The sequence below is a fragment of the Eremothecium gossypii genome, chromosome VI, assembly GCF_000091025.4.
Source record: "Eremothecium gossypii ATCC 10895 chromosome VI, complete sequence".
NCBI lineage: Eukaryota > Fungi > Ascomycota > Saccharomycetes > Saccharomycetales > Saccharomycetaceae > Eremothecium > Eremothecium gossypii.
The window spans coordinates 156,249-172,613 of NC_005787.5; the positions used below are offsets into that span (position 1 = coordinate 156,249).

A 16,365-nucleotide genomic window follows, 5' to 3' on the forward strand; every position below is an offset into this window, starting at 1 on the left:
ACTGCTGGTAGGTTGAACTAGCGATACGTTACCTCTAGGTCAGCTTTTAAAATTGGCCTACGAATACGCAATAAGGTGCGCCAACTCCAATATTTATGTTTTACTAAAATAGGCAATTTCCAAAACAAATCTCCTCGAGGCTGATGAAGCTCGAGCAAATGGCCAAACATATCGGTAGTTAGAACGATACAACACGCGTAGGCGGTGCCCCTGTCCTTTCCCTGCGGTAGGCAAATGCCGTGGTCTCTAGAAATAACGAGGCTACCATCAAAGGTTTCTACCGGGTGAGCTGGAAAACGAAGATGATGTAATCCTAACCTTAGACCCAGGAGGCGAAGCTGTAATTAGTAGGCTGCGAGTCCAAAAATCCCAGATTACCAAAATCTTGGATCAAAACCTTCTCTTGCGAAGATTTCTCGAAGATGCAATCCGTGCAGCGTTCTAAGACGACTTTCTGGGCCACAGCGTCTGGCCGAGTAATACACAATTTGCAGTTGCGGAGGCAGCGCAATCTGATCTGGATATCGGATTCAGGCGGACATTCAAGCATAAAGGTAACGTCTTCGCAGTCCTCGATGTAGAGACTGCCGTGCTCAAACGGAATTGGCCGTAGCTTCACGGAGGATGCCACGATACGTTGCAGATGCAGGGCGGAAGTCGTAACCGGCGCAGTCGCCTCGCTGAGCAGCTGGCAATTGCGCATATCTGCGAAGTGCGTATCCGCAGGGCCGACCCGTACGACCTGGTATGTGCTGGCCAGTGCGTTTGCTGGTGTGACAGCGGCGCAGGGCGCCGCTAGTGGTGTTGATGCTTGAGGTTTCTGTTGCTTTGGAGGTTTTCGTGTAAAGTGAAAGCGTTTCTGGCCCGCCGGTGCATTACGGAGCTCCCGCTCTTGTATCGCAGCGAGCAGTCGCTCGAGTTTGTTGCCATAGCGCTCCCTGTCAAATCGAGGCAGGCAGGCAGCCAAATTTGTTAGCTGGAGAGATACGTCCACAAGCCGTTTGCGCGCTGCATTGAGTTTAGACGGATCATCGATGGAACTTTGGATTTCTGGCTCCTGTTAGTAAAAAGACCGGTAATATCAGTATTTCTGACGTACATACCTTTCTCAAAAGATGCGAATTGCCTGGCAGTGGCCTTAGCGTCGAGTGAGCCGTCAGGCCGTAGTGGGAAGAGGTCTTCCATCGCTATTCTTGCCGAACGCTGTGTTTGAGAATGCAAAGTTAAGTTTAGAATTTTAAATTCGCTAGTAGGCGCTAGTTTGCCCGAAAAGAAAACAGATTTTGAAACGATCCGAAGTATTAAATTCTATTTTATACAGGGTTTATATGAATTAAACAACACATGGCTGAAGAACAGCTGATACCGTGCAAGCGGGGAAGCAAAGACACACAGAGCGTAAGGCTTAGTCAACCTCTTCCATCGCAGTCTCTGGAGCGACCTCCTCAACTGGGGCCTCAGTAGCCGTCTCGGCAGCAGTCTCGGTGGACTCCTCCTCGTCAATGTTTAGACCCAAAGAGATCAACCGGTTGATTCTGGTAGCGAAGCTGGCTGGCTCCTCCAAGGTGAAACCAGAGGTTAGCAACGCAGTCTCGTACAACAAGCTGGTCAAGTCCTTGACGGTTCTGTCCTGGGCGCCGTTGTCCTCGACTCTCTTCTTCAACTCCTTGATGATGGCGGACTTTGGAGAGATCTCGAAGATCTTCTTGGAGGCCATGTAGGAGGACATGGTAGAGTCTCTCAAGGCCTGAGCCTTCATGATTCTCTCCATGTTTGCGGACCAGCCGAACTGGCCAGTTCTGATAGCGGCTGGAGCGTCAATCAACTTGTACGAAACGACAACCTTCTCGACCTGGTCACCCAAGACCTCCTTCAAGGCGGCGGTCAAAGGCTCGAACTCCTTGATCTCCTCCTCTCTCTGCTTCTTCTCCTCCTCGGATTCCTCCAACTCGAAGTCCTTGGTGATGTCAACCAACTGCTTACCCTCGAACTCCTTCAATTGCTGGAAGGCGTACTCGTCAATTGGGTCGACCAAGAACAAGACTTCAAAGTTCTTTGCCTTCAAGGCGTCCAAGAATGGAGACTTCTCGACAGCCTTGATGGACTCACCGGTGATGAAGTAAACATTCTTCTGGTGTTCTGGCATTCTGGTGACGTAGTCAGCCAAAGAGGTCTGCTCGTCGACAGACTTGGTGGAGTTGTATCTCAATAGCTTGGCCAAAGAAGCTCTGTTCTGGGAGTCCTCGTGGATACCCAACTTGATGTTCTTGGCAAATGCGGAGTAGAACTTCTCGAACTGCTCGGAGTCCTCGGCGATCTCGTTGAAGGCCTCGATCAACTTCTTGACGATGTTCTTCTTGATGACCTTCATGATCTTGTTCTGCTGCAACATCTCTCTGGACAAGTTCAATGGCAAGTCCTCAGAGTCGACAACACCCTTGACGAAGGACAACCACTCTGGGATCAACTCCTCAGCCTCGTCGGTGATGAACACACGACGGACGTATAGCTTGATGTTGTTCTTCTTCTTCTTGGACTCGAACAAGTCAAATGGAGCTCTCTTAGGAATGAACAAAATGGCTCTGAACTCTAGCTGACCCTCGACCGAGAAGTGCTTGACAGCCAATGGGTCCTCCCAGTCGTTGGAGATGGACTTGTAGAAGGCGTTGTACTCCTCCTGGGTGACCTCAGATGGGTTTCTGGTCCACAAAGGCTTGGTCTTGTTCAACTCCTCCAACTCCTTGACGTTCTCCTTGACCTTCTTGGTCTTGGACTTCTCCTTGTCCTCCTCTTCCTCGTCAACCTCTTCTAGCTTAGGCTTCTTGTCGTCTTCGGTCTCCTCCTTCTTCTCCTCCTCCTCAACTGGCACCTCCTTCTCGACCTCCTTGGTCACTAGAAGCTGAATTGGGTAGGCAACAAACTCCGAGTGTCTCTTGACGACCTCCTTGATTCTCTTCTCCTCCAAGTACTCAAGCTGGTCCTCCTTCAAGAACAAACGCAAAATCGTACCTCTGCCGATGCGCTCGTTGACCTCGTCCAGCGTAACGGTGAACGAGCCACCTGCGTTGGACTCCCAGATGTACTGCTCGTCGTCGTTGTGTTTCGAGATTACCTGCACCCGGTCGGCCACCAAGAATAGCGAGTAGAAACCGACACCGAACTGACCGATCATCGACACGTCAGCGCCAGCAGACAATGCCTCCATGAACGCCTTCGTACCCGACTTGGCGATCGTACCCAAGTTGTTGATCAACTCCGCCTTGGTCATACCGATACCGGAGTCGCGGATCTCCAACACCTTCTCCTCAGGCTTAGGCGTCAAGCGGATGAACAGCTCTGGGTCGCTCTCTAGCACCTTGGGGTCCGATAGAGACTGGTATCTGATCTTGTCCAACGCATCCGACGCGTTCGAGATCAACTCTCTCAAGAAGATCTCCTTGTTCGAGTACACTGTGTTGATGATCAAACTCATCAACTGAGTGATCTCAGCTTGGAATTCATAGGTCTCTTGGCTAGACATGTTTGCGTCTCAAATGTGTTTAAACCTTCGACGGTGGATTTCGAACTTCTAAGTACACAAGAATCTACAGTTTCCGCCTCCCACGAGACTATTCTCATCCTGTTTGGCCGCCTTAAATAGATTTTTCTCACTACTATGAGAGAAAACGCCTTTCACGCCGCCGGAGGTTCTAGAAAAATCCATCATTTTGGCTTCGTATCAGGTGATATCACCACATGCTAGCCGCCCAAGGCCAAACGGCCACGTGAACAGCGGAAGAGGGCTACGCGTTGGGTCAGGCGGTGGTCAGCGACCTTCCAACAGTTGCAGTGCGTCGGCTAGCGGTTCTGCAGTCAAGTAGTCCTTTTCGTTTGTAGCTGTGTTGCGTACGACGTCGGCGAGTCGGCGGAGGTCGCTCGGCGGGAGTAGATCGAGGCCAGAAGCGGAGAGAAGGTCGTGGATCAAATGCGCGGCGGCTCGGCGCACTAGAGGTGTGCGGTCGTCCGAGGCAACTACTGGCTCGAGCTGGAGCACGCCGAGTGCGCAGTCGAGAATGTCGGGGAGGACGGCGGCCACCCCGAGGGGGTTGGTGCGGACACAGAGCCCGAGCAGGGAGAGCGCGGACATGCGCAGACGGGCGTCTGCGGTGCGTGCGCGGACCTTGCTCAGGCATGTTTCTACGAGCGCAGCGGCGTGGGGGCCCTGCAGGAGCTCGTTCTGCGCGGGGATGAACGCGGCAAGAGCCTCGGCCAGGCGGAGGGCGTGGTCGAGAGGCATGCGGCCCTGGGGATCGTGGTAGCGGGCGAGCAGAGCGGGAAGCGCGGTGGCGGTGGCAGAGAGGCACAGGGTCGACAGGCCCTTAATTGCGTTGAGGTAGACGAAGGGCTCGGGGTCGCGCAGCAGAAGGAAATGCAGGTCCAGCACGCGGGTCAGGCCGACGCTTGGGGAGCCGCGCTCGATCAGGCGCCGCAGCTCGTAGAGCCCGTGGGCGCGCAGGGAGGGCAGAGCGTCGTTGACGTTTGCGAGGGCCCTGGAGAAGGCGGCGTTATCGGCTGCTCCTACGGCGTCCGCACCCGGGGCCGGGGCGCGGCGGGCAAGGACATCGCGGATGCGCAGCTGCAGCGCCCGGCACGAGGCGTCCGCCGGGTAGGCCTGCAGCCGCTCTGCCAGCAGCTGAAGTGTGGGCTGCTCGCTGACGAGATCGGCGGGCGGGGCGGAGAGCAATGTGGCGGAGAGCAGGTCTAGAAGGATGGAGAACGGGCGGCCCTGGGCGGGTTCCGCGGCGGCCTCTTCATCTTCGGAGTCCTCGTCATCCGAGTCCTTGGCGGAATGCTCGTCTTCCTGGGAGTGCGAGTACACGAGCAAGTCTGCGACCAGGCGCAGTATGTCGTGCGGCCGGCTGATGATATCATCTTTGAACTGAGCATGCATTTTTTCTAGCAGCTTGAGATCGACCAATGCCAGCAAGTTGTGGGACACGCTATCCCCCCCAATGGCCGTTTGCTGGACAGACTCTGATTTGCTGGTGGCCTCAACCCAACGCCGCAGCACTTGTAGGAAGATATTCTTGCGCACTTCCTCCTCTCCGAGCAAATTCAGCAGTTCAATAAAGGCCTCCACGGCAAAGTCCATGCTCGAAAAAAGTTGCTGGATCTTAGACAGGCCGGTTTCCGGCGCATCATGCAGATTGAGGTCTGCCGCAGCATTTTCGTCGCCGCTCTTCGGCAGCACATAGGGCAGATGGGTCTCCAGGTTGATGGCGTAGCGCCAAGTTTCGTGGTCAAAGTTGACCAAATGCGGAACCAGTCTCTCCAAGGCTTCGAAGTCACCAGTGAGCTTAACAAAGGTATTCAGGAGGCTAAAGACCACCATGTAGTACTTTGCCTCCGACTCCACGGGCTGTATGGTTTGGTTCTTGCGCAAAAATAAGCCATAGACCCACAGGTGAAAGTAGAAGCTCTGTGCGCCCTTATACTGGACCAAGGCGCCGATCAGCTCTGTCGAAGAGCTCTTAGAAAGCGAGATCAGGACGTTAAAACAATCATTCAGCTGTTTCTCGCTGAACGCCTCGGAACCCACGTTAAATAGTATACGAGCTACCCGTTGAAAAAGGAAATCGTACACGATACGCTTGTTCTTGTAGTAAAATCCGACCAGAACGCTGTTCAAGCAACTTATCAGTACAGGTCGATTGACATCTGCAAGACAGGTGTAGATCTGCTTAAACAGACGGTGGAAATATTCGACATTACTGAGGGATTTTGGTTTCGCCAGAAGTATCTGCTTTACCCTATCAAATTTCTCAATGCTCACTTGCTCTTCATCTCTCAGGCCTACCACGAAGTCTACAAGAGACGCGACACCGTCATCCCGGCGCACCGTGAGCGTGCTAAGTTGTTGGAGCGGCCATTCCAAATATTCCCGCGCACACGTAGACTGCACGAGCAGCGAATAGATTGACAGAAGCCTGTACGTGTCTTGGATACTTTCCAGCTTTTCAAGAACGTTGTCATACTCCTCCTGGCGCTGCGGCCTGTCATGCCGCAGAGCAATGAAGCCCATCAAAGCGTCGATGTAGCCAGCGCCCTTCAAGAGAATATCGCGCACCGTATCGACTGCGCGATCTTGGCTCAGTATGATGTATAATCCTCGGGATGCCACTTCCAACGTCGTCGCGCTACGGACATGTTTCCCAGGCACCTGGAAGCGTTCTGCAATGTCTTTAAATTGTGAAAGTTGCCTCTGCTGAAGAGGCACACCGAAACCCTGCGGCAAGTTCGCATACACGCCGTGCACTATCAGGAGATTGATCAGTTCGTCGAAGAACTTCATGTCATGCAGAGAAATGGGAAGCAATTTATGCTCAGCTCCCTCCCCCTGTTCTCTTTCTACCGCCAGGCCATGCAGGCATGTCAGGCGCTCAACACACCTAGTGACAAACTCGCCGTTGTCCTGACAGCCTATGCGTTCGTAAATGTTAAGGCCATCCGATGTTCGAAGAGGTGACAGAAATTCCCGCTGTAAATTCTCAAAGAAACTGTCCAAGGGCGTATCCTTCACAAAGTCGGGGCGCCGCTGCAGCACATCTTCCAGCTTCCTCTGTTCCCCCGAGGCGTTGCTCATGCTCGTGGCGATTGCACTTGCTCAGCTCGGCCTCTGCAAGTACGTAATTTTAGCTATCGAAAATTTTCCCTCCTGGCGATGAGCTCACGAAGTCTACATACCGATTGACTAAGACACTTGCCACCCGTTTGCGCCTCATGCCACTACACCAAGGACCTCTGGACATCGAGGATCAACTTGCCATCATTGCGGACGCCCGCATAGGCGATCTTGACAGCCTCAAGCAAATCTTTTCCGAGCTCATCGATCCAAAGCTCCTGCCATCGTGCAGCGACCCAGACACGCTCTGCACGCCGCTGCACATGGCTGCCGCCAACGGACACGCCGACGTCGCCCGCTACCTGCTCTCGCTGCTCGAGCCCGCCGCGGCACGCGACTGGGCTGCCGCACAGAACGCAACCGGTAACTCTGCCCTTCACTGGGCCGCCCTCAACGGCCACCTCGAGGTCGTCAAGCTACTGTGTGACGACTACGCCGCCGACCCCTTCGTCCGCAACTCCTTTGGCCACGACGCCATCTACGAGGCCGAGAGTTGCTCCCGCGACGACGTCGAGGCATACTTCTTGCAGAAGTACGACATTGCCCCTACACAGGATGATTCAGCTGGCGATGCTGCGGAGGGCCCTGCCGACCTGAATGTCGCCGTCACTGCTGGCACAGAGATCGAGCAGGTTACCCGTGATGCCGCGGAGGCGCTGCGCGCGCAGGCCGAGCGCCTTGACCTCGCCAACTGAATTGCGCACACTACATACTGTATAACGATGGATAGAGTAACGCATTGGGAATCATCTCGACGGCTCGCGGCCGTGTTGCCGATGACTGGTCACTTAACTAACGTCGATAATGATGTATGCTACTGATCCGAAGTGGTCGGCCTTTCAATCATGCTGAAAAATTTTTGTCACTTGGACTTCCTACACTAATGGAACTGGATTCGTGTTCTACCTGAGCAGGATTAAGTCTGAAAGGCGGGATTTGTATTAGGAAACCATGTCAGATCTTGCGAATGAACTAGGCTTTGACCCTAGTTTGAAGAAGAAGAAGAAGGTAAAGAAGGTTGCGCCGGAGGAAGCTATAGGGGCCGCAGAGGCGTCAGTGGAGGGCGATGACTTATTCGCTGGGCTTAAGAAGAAAAAGAAGAAGGCCAAGGAGGGCTCCAAAGAAGAGGAGGGCACAGGCGATGCGCTGGATGAGCTAACGGAGGCGCTGGGCGAGCTGAAGTTGAAGAAAAAGAAGAAGAAGAAGGAGGCCGCAGCCCTGGATGTGTTCGACAAGGAGCTGGAGAAGGCCGGTGTATCGGTGGAGGAGGGCAGCGCAGAGCCAGGAGTATCTGCAGGTGCAGCGTCGGAGGTGCAGGAGGACGTGGGGTTGCCGTACTCTGATCTGCTGTCGCGCTTCTTCAAGATTCTACGTACAAACAACCCTGAGTTGGCGGGTGACAGATCGGGTCCTAAGTTCCGTATTCCTCCTCCAGTGTGCCAGAGAGACGGTAAGAAGACCATCTTTGCGAATATCCAAGAGATCAGCGAGAAGCTGCAGCGGTCGCCGGAACATCTGATCCAGTATCTATTTGCCGAACTGGGTACTTCTGGGTCCATCGACGGGCAGAAGCGGTTGGTCATTAAGGGTAAGTTCCTTTCCAAGCAGATGGAGAACGTGCTCAGAAGATACATCATGGAGTATGTTACGTGTAAGACATGTAAGAGCATTAACACCGAGCTGAAGAAAGAGCAGTCCAACAGATTGTTCTTCCTTGTCTGCAAAAGTTGCGGGTCCACGAGATCCGTCTCTTCCATCAAAACTGGTTTCCAGGCGACTGTCAAAAGAAGAAGATTTTAATCACGGCCTATGCCTCTCGCCTGCGCCCACTCCCCAGTATAGATACACGGACATGAGATATAGCTATCCTCACTTCTACACGCCCAAACGAGTAGGGCCGGGCCACAAGCTTGCCAGCACAGCCCGACGACAGTATTATTTTATACTATAATATGTATAATGTTCCATTACTGGTTGCCGCAAGCATTAATCTGCTCGCTACGTACACTCAGGTCGCTGCACGTCCCGCGTTACAGCACTGCATTCTCGAGAATCTTGCGGAGCGCTGTGCACCACGCAGCGACGGAAACATCAGAGACCAGCCAAGTTGTCAAGACGTCCTTAGCCGTCTCTAAGTCCGCCGGCAACTGACGGAGGACGGCGGCCATCATCAACAGAGTGCGCTCATCTGCGAGGGCACGGCCGAGATTCTGGCGCACCTTGTTGCGGTAGAAATTAAATTCCACCTCTGCCAACCGTGACTCTGTCTCGAAGAGCCATTCTATTTTGCGCATCGCCTCCGCTCTGATCTCTTCAAGCTCGCCAGGCTCCATTTGCTGCAAAGCATCCGATGGCATGTCGGGCCGCCGCGCGCGCCCCCTAGCCCGAGCTTTCAGCCCCCGGCGGTGACTGCTCCCGGCAGTATGTTCCCGCGCTGCAAACAAGAAGTTCGGGCAGTCGTTGTACCCACTTACCTCGCTCTCTGTGCAATTCTGGAAGCTTTTCATCTTCAATGTCTCTGGCCCGCTCTATACCGTTACAGTTCTACTAAGGACTCTTTTAATGTCTATACCGTCAATTTTGTGACTACAATTTAACCGCTGCCAAAAGGCTACGTACAATAAAGACTTGCGTTGCCATTCTGACTGCTCGCGCGCCAGCACCATGTTGGGCGCCTCGATAATTGTGAAAGGTTCGAGACAGCGAAAAGCTTCTTCCATTTCTTATTTAATCAGCGTCGAACGCCGGAAGAAATTGCGGTATGGTTCACTCGCCCAACACAAGGCTTCCAATAGCGGAATCGTCCAGTAGATCGTGAAACAAAGACATGAGGCTATCAATAGTCGGCCGAGCATCTGGCTTGACGGCCAAGCATTGGCGGACTATATCAAGGAGTTGTAGAGAGTAGACCGGGTTGTCCGGGAACGAAAAAAGGCCTGAAGCGCGAGCCTGGCGTAGCGGTGTACCGTGCAGTTGCTCCTCGCGCTCAAATGGCGAGATGCCATACATGAGCGCGTAGCAGATGCACCCCAGCGACCATATATCCGCCGGGGGGAGGATGCAGGCGTTGGGTTCGAGCGCGCATAGTTCTGGCGCAAGGTACATCGGGCTGCCGTGCGTATCGAGCACAGCCCGCATGCGCGCAAGGCGCGTGGCATTAGCCAGAGCGTATCCCGAGCGCACACACGCACTTAGGTCGCTGATGATGGGCATGCCCTGCGGCGTCAGCATCACGGCCGAAGGCCTCAGGTCGCATAGTACGAACGATCGCCGTGGGCTACTGGTCGAAGCCTCGAGCACGTCCATCTCCAGTGCGTCTGCGAGCAGGTGCGTATCCTCGCTCTGTGTGGCGGACCCACTCTCCACCCCTTCGTCCCCGGGCTGGTGCACGGCCCTGACCGCGCGGCACACCTCCACCATCAGCGCCAGGACCCGTGGTTCCGGCAGCGGCACGCCCTCCACAAGCGTTGTATCAATCAGCTGCTGCAGCGAACCTGTCGGGAAGTATTGTAGCACCATATACACCAGCTTGGAGCCCTGCTCCAGCGGCACAATTTGCGAGTCCAGCAGGCTGGTTATATAGGGGCTGTGGAAGGCCTGGTAGTTGTCGATCTCCCGCATGGCTTCAGCTACGTGCTCTGCCCGCCCGAACGGGCAATGTACTGCCTTAATACAAAAGTTCCCCCTCTGTTCTCGCTGGAGACTGCGCACCTTGTAGATCATCGTCAGGCCCTTATCACTGAGGAGCCCAGTCACCAAGTACCGCTTCCCATTCACGGTGATGCGTACATCGTTAGCCCACAGGTTCCAAAGTGGCTTGCAACCACATATGTACTCTCCCATGCGAAGCATCACACCGCACGCTCGCACCAAGTTGAGAGTCAAGGAACTGCTAGCAGCTCAAACGATGCTTCCTCTTGACTTCGTATAACATGCGTTTTAGTCCTCAGGCTCCGGCAAAATTTGGTATGTTGCACAACCGTTTGAACAGTTAGACGGTCATCGACAAAGGCCATTGGACTCTCTTGACGGTTTCAAAGTTTCAAAGATCTATAATATGTCGATTCAAACACAGGAGGCGCATGACATGTCTCTGAAGTCCTTGTCGCTAATTGCGACACATTCGCACATTGTTGGCCTGGGACTGGACGAGAACCTACAGCCTAAGCCGAGCTCGCAGGGAATGGTGGGCCAGTTACAGGCGCGGAGGGCCGCAGGCGTGATTCTCAAAATGGTGCAGAACGGTACGATTGCCGGGCGGGCCGTGTTGGTTGCTGGTCCGCCGTCGACCGGCAAAACGGCGCTGGCGATGGGCTTGTCGCAGTCACTGGGCGCAGATGTGCCCTTCACAGCGATGGCAGGGTCAGAGATATTCTCGTTGGAGCTATCCAAGACCGAGGCCTTGACTCAGGCGTTCCGGAAGTCGATTGGTGTCAAGATCAAGGAGGACACGGAGCTGATAGAGGGTGAGGTAGTGGAAATCCAGATCGACCGGTCCATCACCGGCGGCCACAAGCAGGGCAAGCTTACGATCAAGACGACGGACATGGAGACGATATACGAGCTAGGCAACAAGATGATCGACGGGCTGACAAAGGAGAAGGTGCTGGCCGGCGACGTCATTTCGATTGACAAGGCGTGCGGGAAGATCACGAAGCTGGGGAGATCGTTTGCTCGCTCACGCGACTACGACGCGATGGGGCCAGACACCAAGTTCGTGCAATGCCCCGAGGGCGAACTACAGAAGCGCAAGAGTGTGGTGCATACTGTGTCGCTGCACGAAATCGACGTGATCAACTCTCGCACCCAGGGCTTCTTAGCGTTGTTCACGGGCGACACTGGTGAAATCAGGTCAGAGGTCCGCGACCAGATTAACACGAAGGTTGCTGAGTGGAAAGAGGAGGGCAAGGCCGAGATCGTTCCGGGCGTGCTTTTCATTGACGAGGTCCATATGCTGGACATCGAATGCTTTTCGTTCATCAACCGTGCTCTGGAAGACGAGTTTGCGCCAATAGTGATCATGGCAACCAACAGAGGTATCTCCAAGACGCGTGGTACCAACTACAAATCTCCGCACGGGTTGCCGCTGGATCTGTTGGACCGCTCGATCATCATCACTACGCAGAATTACTCCGAGCAAGAGATCAAGACCATTTTGTCCATCCGGTCTCAAGAGGAGGAGGTCGAATTGACAGAAGATGCCCTTGATTTGTTGACGAAGATCGGCGGTGAAACGTCGCTGCGTTACAGCAGCAACCTCATCGCGGTCTCCCAGCAAATAGCCCAGAAAAGAAAGTCCAGTTCCGTTGACGTCCAGGATGTGAAGCGTGCATACCTGCTGTTCCTCGACAGCACGCGGTCCGCGAAGTACTTACAGGAATATGAGTCTCGCTATATCGACGACCACGGTAGAGTGGACATCTCGACCACCGGTCGCAATGCTGACGCTATGGATACAAACGAATGAGCCGGTGCTGCTATTTGTAGTCTAATTTATCTGTAATCTATAATCCAAGGGCAACTCGCCCGTAGCACATGCGCTTTGCGGCAGTGCTGTGCGTGCAAGGGTTGTTTACGGATCCAGTGTTACGCACATGACGGTATGGACAGAATGTACTATAAACGCTGTATGTCTCGGCGCATGGCCGGTGCTGATACTCAGTTGCCAGAGCCCCTGGTGTTCAGGATAAGGGCGATGATCATCCCGTACAAGCCCAAGACCTCTGCAAAAATCAAAATCAAAACAATGCCCACGAACAGCCGCGGCTGGTGCATGAACTTGCGGACGCCCACGTCGCCCACAATTCCGATGGCGTAGCCGCTGCTGAGACAGGCAAACCCGACGCAGAGCCCGGCCGCCAAATGCATGAAACCGTTGAAAAGTGTATATTCTTCTGTCGGCGAAAGGCCTCCCGCGACCAACACCGCCACCACCAGACCGTACACTGCCAGAATACCGCTCATCACCACAGGAATCAGCGACTTCATGATGAGTTCGGGCCTGAACGTACCGATACCGGAAATCCCGATACCGGACTTGGCCGTTCCAATAGCTGCCCCCAAAGAAGATAGAATCATCGCAGCGGCGCACCCTGCAAACCCGAAGAAGGGCGCAAATGCAGGCGCATACTCATTAACTAGGTCATCCGTCATTTCGCCTCTAGAGTGGCTCCAGCTCTCTAGTCGCCCCTGCAGAAGCGTGAGACTTGTCTCTGCGAGTTGCTTGTCTCCCTTTTCATTTCAAACACAGTATAGAGGTGCGGTGTGCGGGGGTTCGGAACCACGGGAATATCACGTGACAGATAAAGCCGTTCTGCAAGCTCTTTCCCACAGCCACAATGAATGCAGCATATATGGGGCAACGGTAACGCGCTTGGCCAATCAGTCGGACGGCCATGTTGCGCGCAGTTTATTCATACATGTGTGCTCATGCCGATACCTTTTCACGAATATGCACGTGATTGAGATCGTTCAGCGCCTTCCCGCGATGCAAGATGACAGTGGTGATTATGTTAGCACAACTGTCCATGTAGCCTCCCTAGGGTGAGCGAATCCGCAGACAACGGGTTTAGAGCTTCCAGAAAGGGTAGTACTTTAAGGATGAGCCTATTGACCCTCAAATTGGGTGTAGCAGCTATGCCATCTCAGTTTACAGCTGCCCCTGCGGTATCAAACCGCACTATGCGAGCACTAATGCGCCGCAGTGAGTTGTCTCACGACGTATATGGAGTGCTTACGCTGACCCGCCTCCAACGTTGGAAACCAAGCTCCACGGCGCAGCTAGTTACGCAGTATGCCGGAGTATCCTAGCCCGATAGTTCTATTTTTGAATATCATCACGTGACAGGACGATGGACGTATATACATCTGAACACCACACCAACATGATCGTCGAAAGCGATTATCCTTGTAGCCGTACGCGAGGTGAGACCAAATCTCTGTTTATCGGCCCAGATGGCAACATATTCAGGCTTAGACTTACCTTGTGGTGGCGACAAGAGGAGGCTAGTGCTTAAAGGTAGATAGATAACAATGCCTGCCGAAAAACTGGAGCTCACCAGTGAGGAGATAAAGCATATCCACTTGCAGCTGAAGGGGATTTTGGACGAGAAGATCCGCTTGCACCTCCCGCAGCGGCATTCCGTATCGGAATCACAGGACACAGATGATGGTAGCGATAGCATGGCGCGGCAGGTGATGGTTGAAGTCGAAAAGTTTTTGAGTTCGGTGATGGAGATGGCAAGTGACTCCGTGCATGTCAGCGATGCACGCAGCAGCGTGACCGTGCTCGATGTCGTCAACGATGTGCAACGCGAGTACGTGGAGCCGTTCGACCTGGAGCTCAACGAGCGCGTACGACAGCTGTACCAGGAGTGGGAGGCGGAGACGCTGCGCGTTGCGCAGCTGCGGCAAACTGGCCCGCGTGCAATCACAGACGCATATCTCAAGGAAGAAGGCGCGGCGATTGCTGCCCTCGACGAGCGGATCCGCAAGCTAGAGGGACTAGCAGAGGCGGACCAAGAAACACAGCTCCCGGCTGCGGATGCTGATTTCTGGAGCGAAGTCGGCGATCAGTATGGCCGTTCGTTGGGCCTGCTCAAACAGGCACAATCGCTGCTACCACGTGACCGCATGCAGCTCGAGAAGCTGAAGAAGCTTGTGCAATACCTGGAGAACGAGGTATGAGGCCCTTGTTACATGCAACGGCTTTGCCTTTTCGGTCTTGGCATTCGTTACCCTACTTCTGTTTGCTTAAGGGCCAACGAAAAAGTCAGGGTACGAGCTGTCGAAGAGAACAACAGACTACGAAAATGTATTTTGGAACGTACCACAAGCCACAAAGTACATACGTACGTCCAAGAAGAGAGTCAGTTACACATTGTACAGCTCTGACTTACGCTTAGGAGAGCACTGATATACCGATTACTGCGTGTGAGATATCCAGCTTCTGCGCGCCATCACCGAAGACAACCTTCCATTTCTTCCAGAACACAGCCGACAACTGTTAGGACCAAGAGACTTTTCTTCCAAGCATGAATCAACAGAACCCATACGATTCGGGGAATCCATACGCGGATGCGTATGAAATGCAGGGATACCGTAACTCCGGCAATGGCGCGGGGCCGGCGCAAAGCGGGGCGGGAGGCGATGACTTTGTTGTATTCATGAACGGTATCGGGCAGATCAACAACGAATTGGATCGCTACTCGCAGCTAATTGGGCAGATTGACGTTTATCAAAAACGTTTGCTCACAGAGGTGAATGAGGAGCAGGAGATTATGTTGCGTAAGCAGTTGGATGTCTTCGCTTCGCAGGCGTCGGACTTGCAATACCAGTTGAAGGATGATATCAAGCGCGCGCAGCAGCAGGCAGCGGGGGATATGTCAAAGGAGGCGCAAGCGGAGAACTCACGGCAGCGGTTTTTGAAGTTAATCCAAGACTACAGGATAACTGAGGCTAACTACCGGGAAAACAACAAAGAGCAGGCCAAGCGCCAGTACAGAATCATCCAGCCCGAGGCAACAGACGATGAGGTAGAGGCTGCCATCAGCGATGTAGGCGGCCAGCAGATATTCTCGCAGGCCTTGCTCAGTGCAAACCGGCGCGGCGAGGCCAAGACCGCCTTGGCCGAAGTGCAGGCGCGCCATCAAGAGCTATTGAAGCTAGAAAAGACCATGGCCGAGTTGACCCAGCTATTCAACGATATGGAACACTTGGTGATAGAGCAGCAGGAGCAAGTGGAGTTCATCGACAAGCAGGTCGAGGAGGCGCAGCAGGACGTGGAGCAGGGCGTTGGCCACACGAACAAGGCGGTCAAGAGCGCTAGACGGGCACGCAAGAACAAAATTAGGTGCATTATAATCTTGATTATAGTGCTAATCATCGTCGCCATTGCTGTTGCTGTGCCGCTCGCGACAAGAAAATAGTAGCCAGGCTGCCGTCCGGTTCGCTCCCCCTGTAATGTCTGTTTTCTCCTGCACTCTTGGCGCCGCGATACCAGACATCGCCGCACGCGTCCTAGGCAACAACGCGTGCACCGCTGTGCTCCTTCTAATTAACGCGGCCTCAGTGCGGGCCGTCCTCCAAGAACCCTCTACCGTTCTCGTATAACTCTTATTTACTAATATAATTTTCAAGCCTAGCCTACGAGCTGTGACCCCGATATGTTAGTCCCATGCTGCAACGCGACCTCGCTCCCAGGGACCGAGGCTGCAGTTTGGGGTGGAAACTGGGCCCGTCCGGCAGAGCCAGACGTTCTTTTTCCACAGGCCAGTTTTCCATCCGTCGTGAGGTCATCGCATATGGACTGCCGCAGCTGCCCGGCGCGACGCCTATAAAACCAACGCTGAAAAAGCTCAGCAGAGGCCATCGACATGTGAAAGGCTTATAGGCCTGTGGGTAAAACTTGGTATCATCCTGTTGATCCCCTGCGCAGCCTGTACCCAATTCAGCTACGCCTGTAGTTGTAATAGGTGTATAGACCTGCATCAAACGAGGACCAGCCCTGGCGGGCTTCTTGGGAGATGTGCCAAGTTATCTATCGCTAGCGGTAGTATGCTCCCGAGATGCCTTCTACTTTTGATGGATTCGACTTTTTATAGTGCTCATCGTTGAAATATTGCTTGGTGTACTGATGTCATCCAACAAGCTGGAATTCGCCTTAGGGCTTTGTTGGACAGTGGGCGGCGCTCAACAATGTACCG

At 53.9% G+C, this 16,365-nt stretch overlaps 11 protein-coding genes across 11 annotated transcripts; 5 read left to right on the plus strand and 6 right to left on the minus strand.

Moving 5' to 3' along the window:
• Positions 1 to 319: 319 nt before the first annotated feature.
• Positions 320 to 1,185, minus strand: CIN2 (GTPase-activating protein CIN2; the record flags this gene model as incomplete). Its single annotated transcript, NM_210755.1, has 2 exons — positions 320 to 1,050; positions 1,104 to 1,185. 2 exons carry the CDS (start codon positions 1,183 to 1,185, stop codon positions 320 to 322), a joined length of 813 nt encoding a protein of 270 aa, NP_985401.1.
• A 220-nt stretch (positions 1,186 to 1,405) lies between these two features.
• AGOS_AFL148C (AFL148Cp) lies at positions 1,406 to 3,520 on the minus strand (the record flags this gene model as incomplete). The annotated part of the gene is made up of 1 exon (NM_210756.1): positions 1,406 to 3,520. One exon carries the CDS (start codon positions 3,518 to 3,520, stop codon positions 1,406 to 1,408), a length of 2,115 nt encoding a protein of 704 aa, NP_985402.1.
• A 285-nt stretch (positions 3,521 to 3,805) lies between these two features.
• Positions 3,806 to 6,622, minus strand: RTP1 (Rtp1p; the record flags this gene model as incomplete). Its single annotated transcript, NM_210757.2, has 1 exon — positions 3,806 to 6,622. One exon carries the CDS (start codon positions 6,620 to 6,622, stop codon positions 3,806 to 3,808), a length of 2,817 nt encoding a protein of 938 aa, NP_985403.1.
• Positions 6,623 to 6,759: 137 nt separating this feature from the next.
• YAR1 (Yar1p) lies at positions 6,760 to 7,356 on the plus strand (the record flags this gene model as incomplete). Its single annotated transcript, NM_210758.1, has 1 exon — positions 6,760 to 7,356. The coding sequence occupies one exon, from the start codon at positions 6,760 to 6,762 to the stop codon at positions 7,354 to 7,356; it is 597 nt and encodes a 198-aa protein (NP_985404.1).
• A 256-nt stretch (positions 7,357 to 7,612) lies between these two features.
• On the plus strand, positions 7,613 to 8,461 carry SUI3 (translation initiation factor eIF2 subunit beta; the record flags this gene model as incomplete). The annotated part of the gene is made up of 1 exon (NM_210759.2): positions 7,613 to 8,461. The coding sequence occupies one exon, from the start codon at positions 7,613 to 7,615 to the stop codon at positions 8,459 to 8,461; it is 849 nt and encodes a 282-aa protein (NP_985405.2).
• A 230-nt stretch (positions 8,462 to 8,691) lies between these two features.
• ADD37 (Add37p) lies at positions 8,692 to 9,168 on the minus strand (the record flags this gene model as incomplete). The annotated part of the gene is made up of 1 exon (NM_210760.1): positions 8,692 to 9,168. The coding sequence occupies one exon, from the start codon at positions 9,166 to 9,168 to the stop codon at positions 8,692 to 8,694; it is 477 nt and encodes a 158-aa protein (NP_985406.1).
• Positions 9,169 to 9,427: 259 nt separating this feature from the next.
• On the minus strand, positions 9,428 to 10,513 carry ENV7 (putative serine/threonine protein kinase ENV7; the record flags this gene model as incomplete). Its single annotated transcript, NM_210761.1, has 1 exon — positions 9,428 to 10,513. The coding sequence occupies one exon, from the start codon at positions 10,511 to 10,513 to the stop codon at positions 9,428 to 9,430; it is 1,086 nt and encodes a 361-aa protein (NP_985407.1).
• Positions 10,514 to 10,718: 205 nt separating this feature from the next.
• Positions 10,719 to 12,128, plus strand: RVB2 (RuvB family ATP-dependent DNA helicase reptin; the record flags this gene model as incomplete). Its single annotated transcript, NM_210762.2, has 1 exon — positions 10,719 to 12,128. The coding sequence occupies one exon, from the start codon at positions 10,719 to 10,721 to the stop codon at positions 12,126 to 12,128; it is 1,410 nt and encodes a 469-aa protein (NP_985408.2).
• Positions 12,129 to 12,319: 191 nt separating this feature from the next.
• VMA11 (H(+)-transporting V0 sector ATPase subunit c') lies at positions 12,320 to 12,814 on the minus strand (the record flags this gene model as incomplete). The annotated part of the gene is made up of 1 exon (NM_210763.1): positions 12,320 to 12,814. The coding sequence occupies one exon, from the start codon at positions 12,812 to 12,814 to the stop codon at positions 12,320 to 12,322; it is 495 nt and encodes a 164-aa protein (NP_985409.1).
• Positions 12,815 to 13,693: 879 nt separating this feature from the next.
• NSL1 (MIND complex subunit NSL1) lies at positions 13,694 to 14,347 on the plus strand (the record flags this gene model as incomplete). The annotated part of the gene is made up of 1 exon (NM_210764.1): positions 13,694 to 14,347. The coding sequence occupies one exon, from the start codon at positions 13,694 to 13,696 to the stop codon at positions 14,345 to 14,347; it is 654 nt and encodes a 217-aa protein (NP_985410.1).
• Positions 14,348 to 14,694: 347 nt separating this feature from the next.
• SSO1 (syntaxin) lies at positions 14,695 to 15,588 on the plus strand (the record flags this gene model as incomplete). Its single annotated transcript, NM_210765.1, has 1 exon — positions 14,695 to 15,588. The coding sequence occupies one exon, from the start codon at positions 14,695 to 14,697 to the stop codon at positions 15,586 to 15,588; it is 894 nt and encodes a 297-aa protein (NP_985411.1).
• Between the last annotated feature and the right edge of the window lie 777 nt (positions 15,589 to 16,365).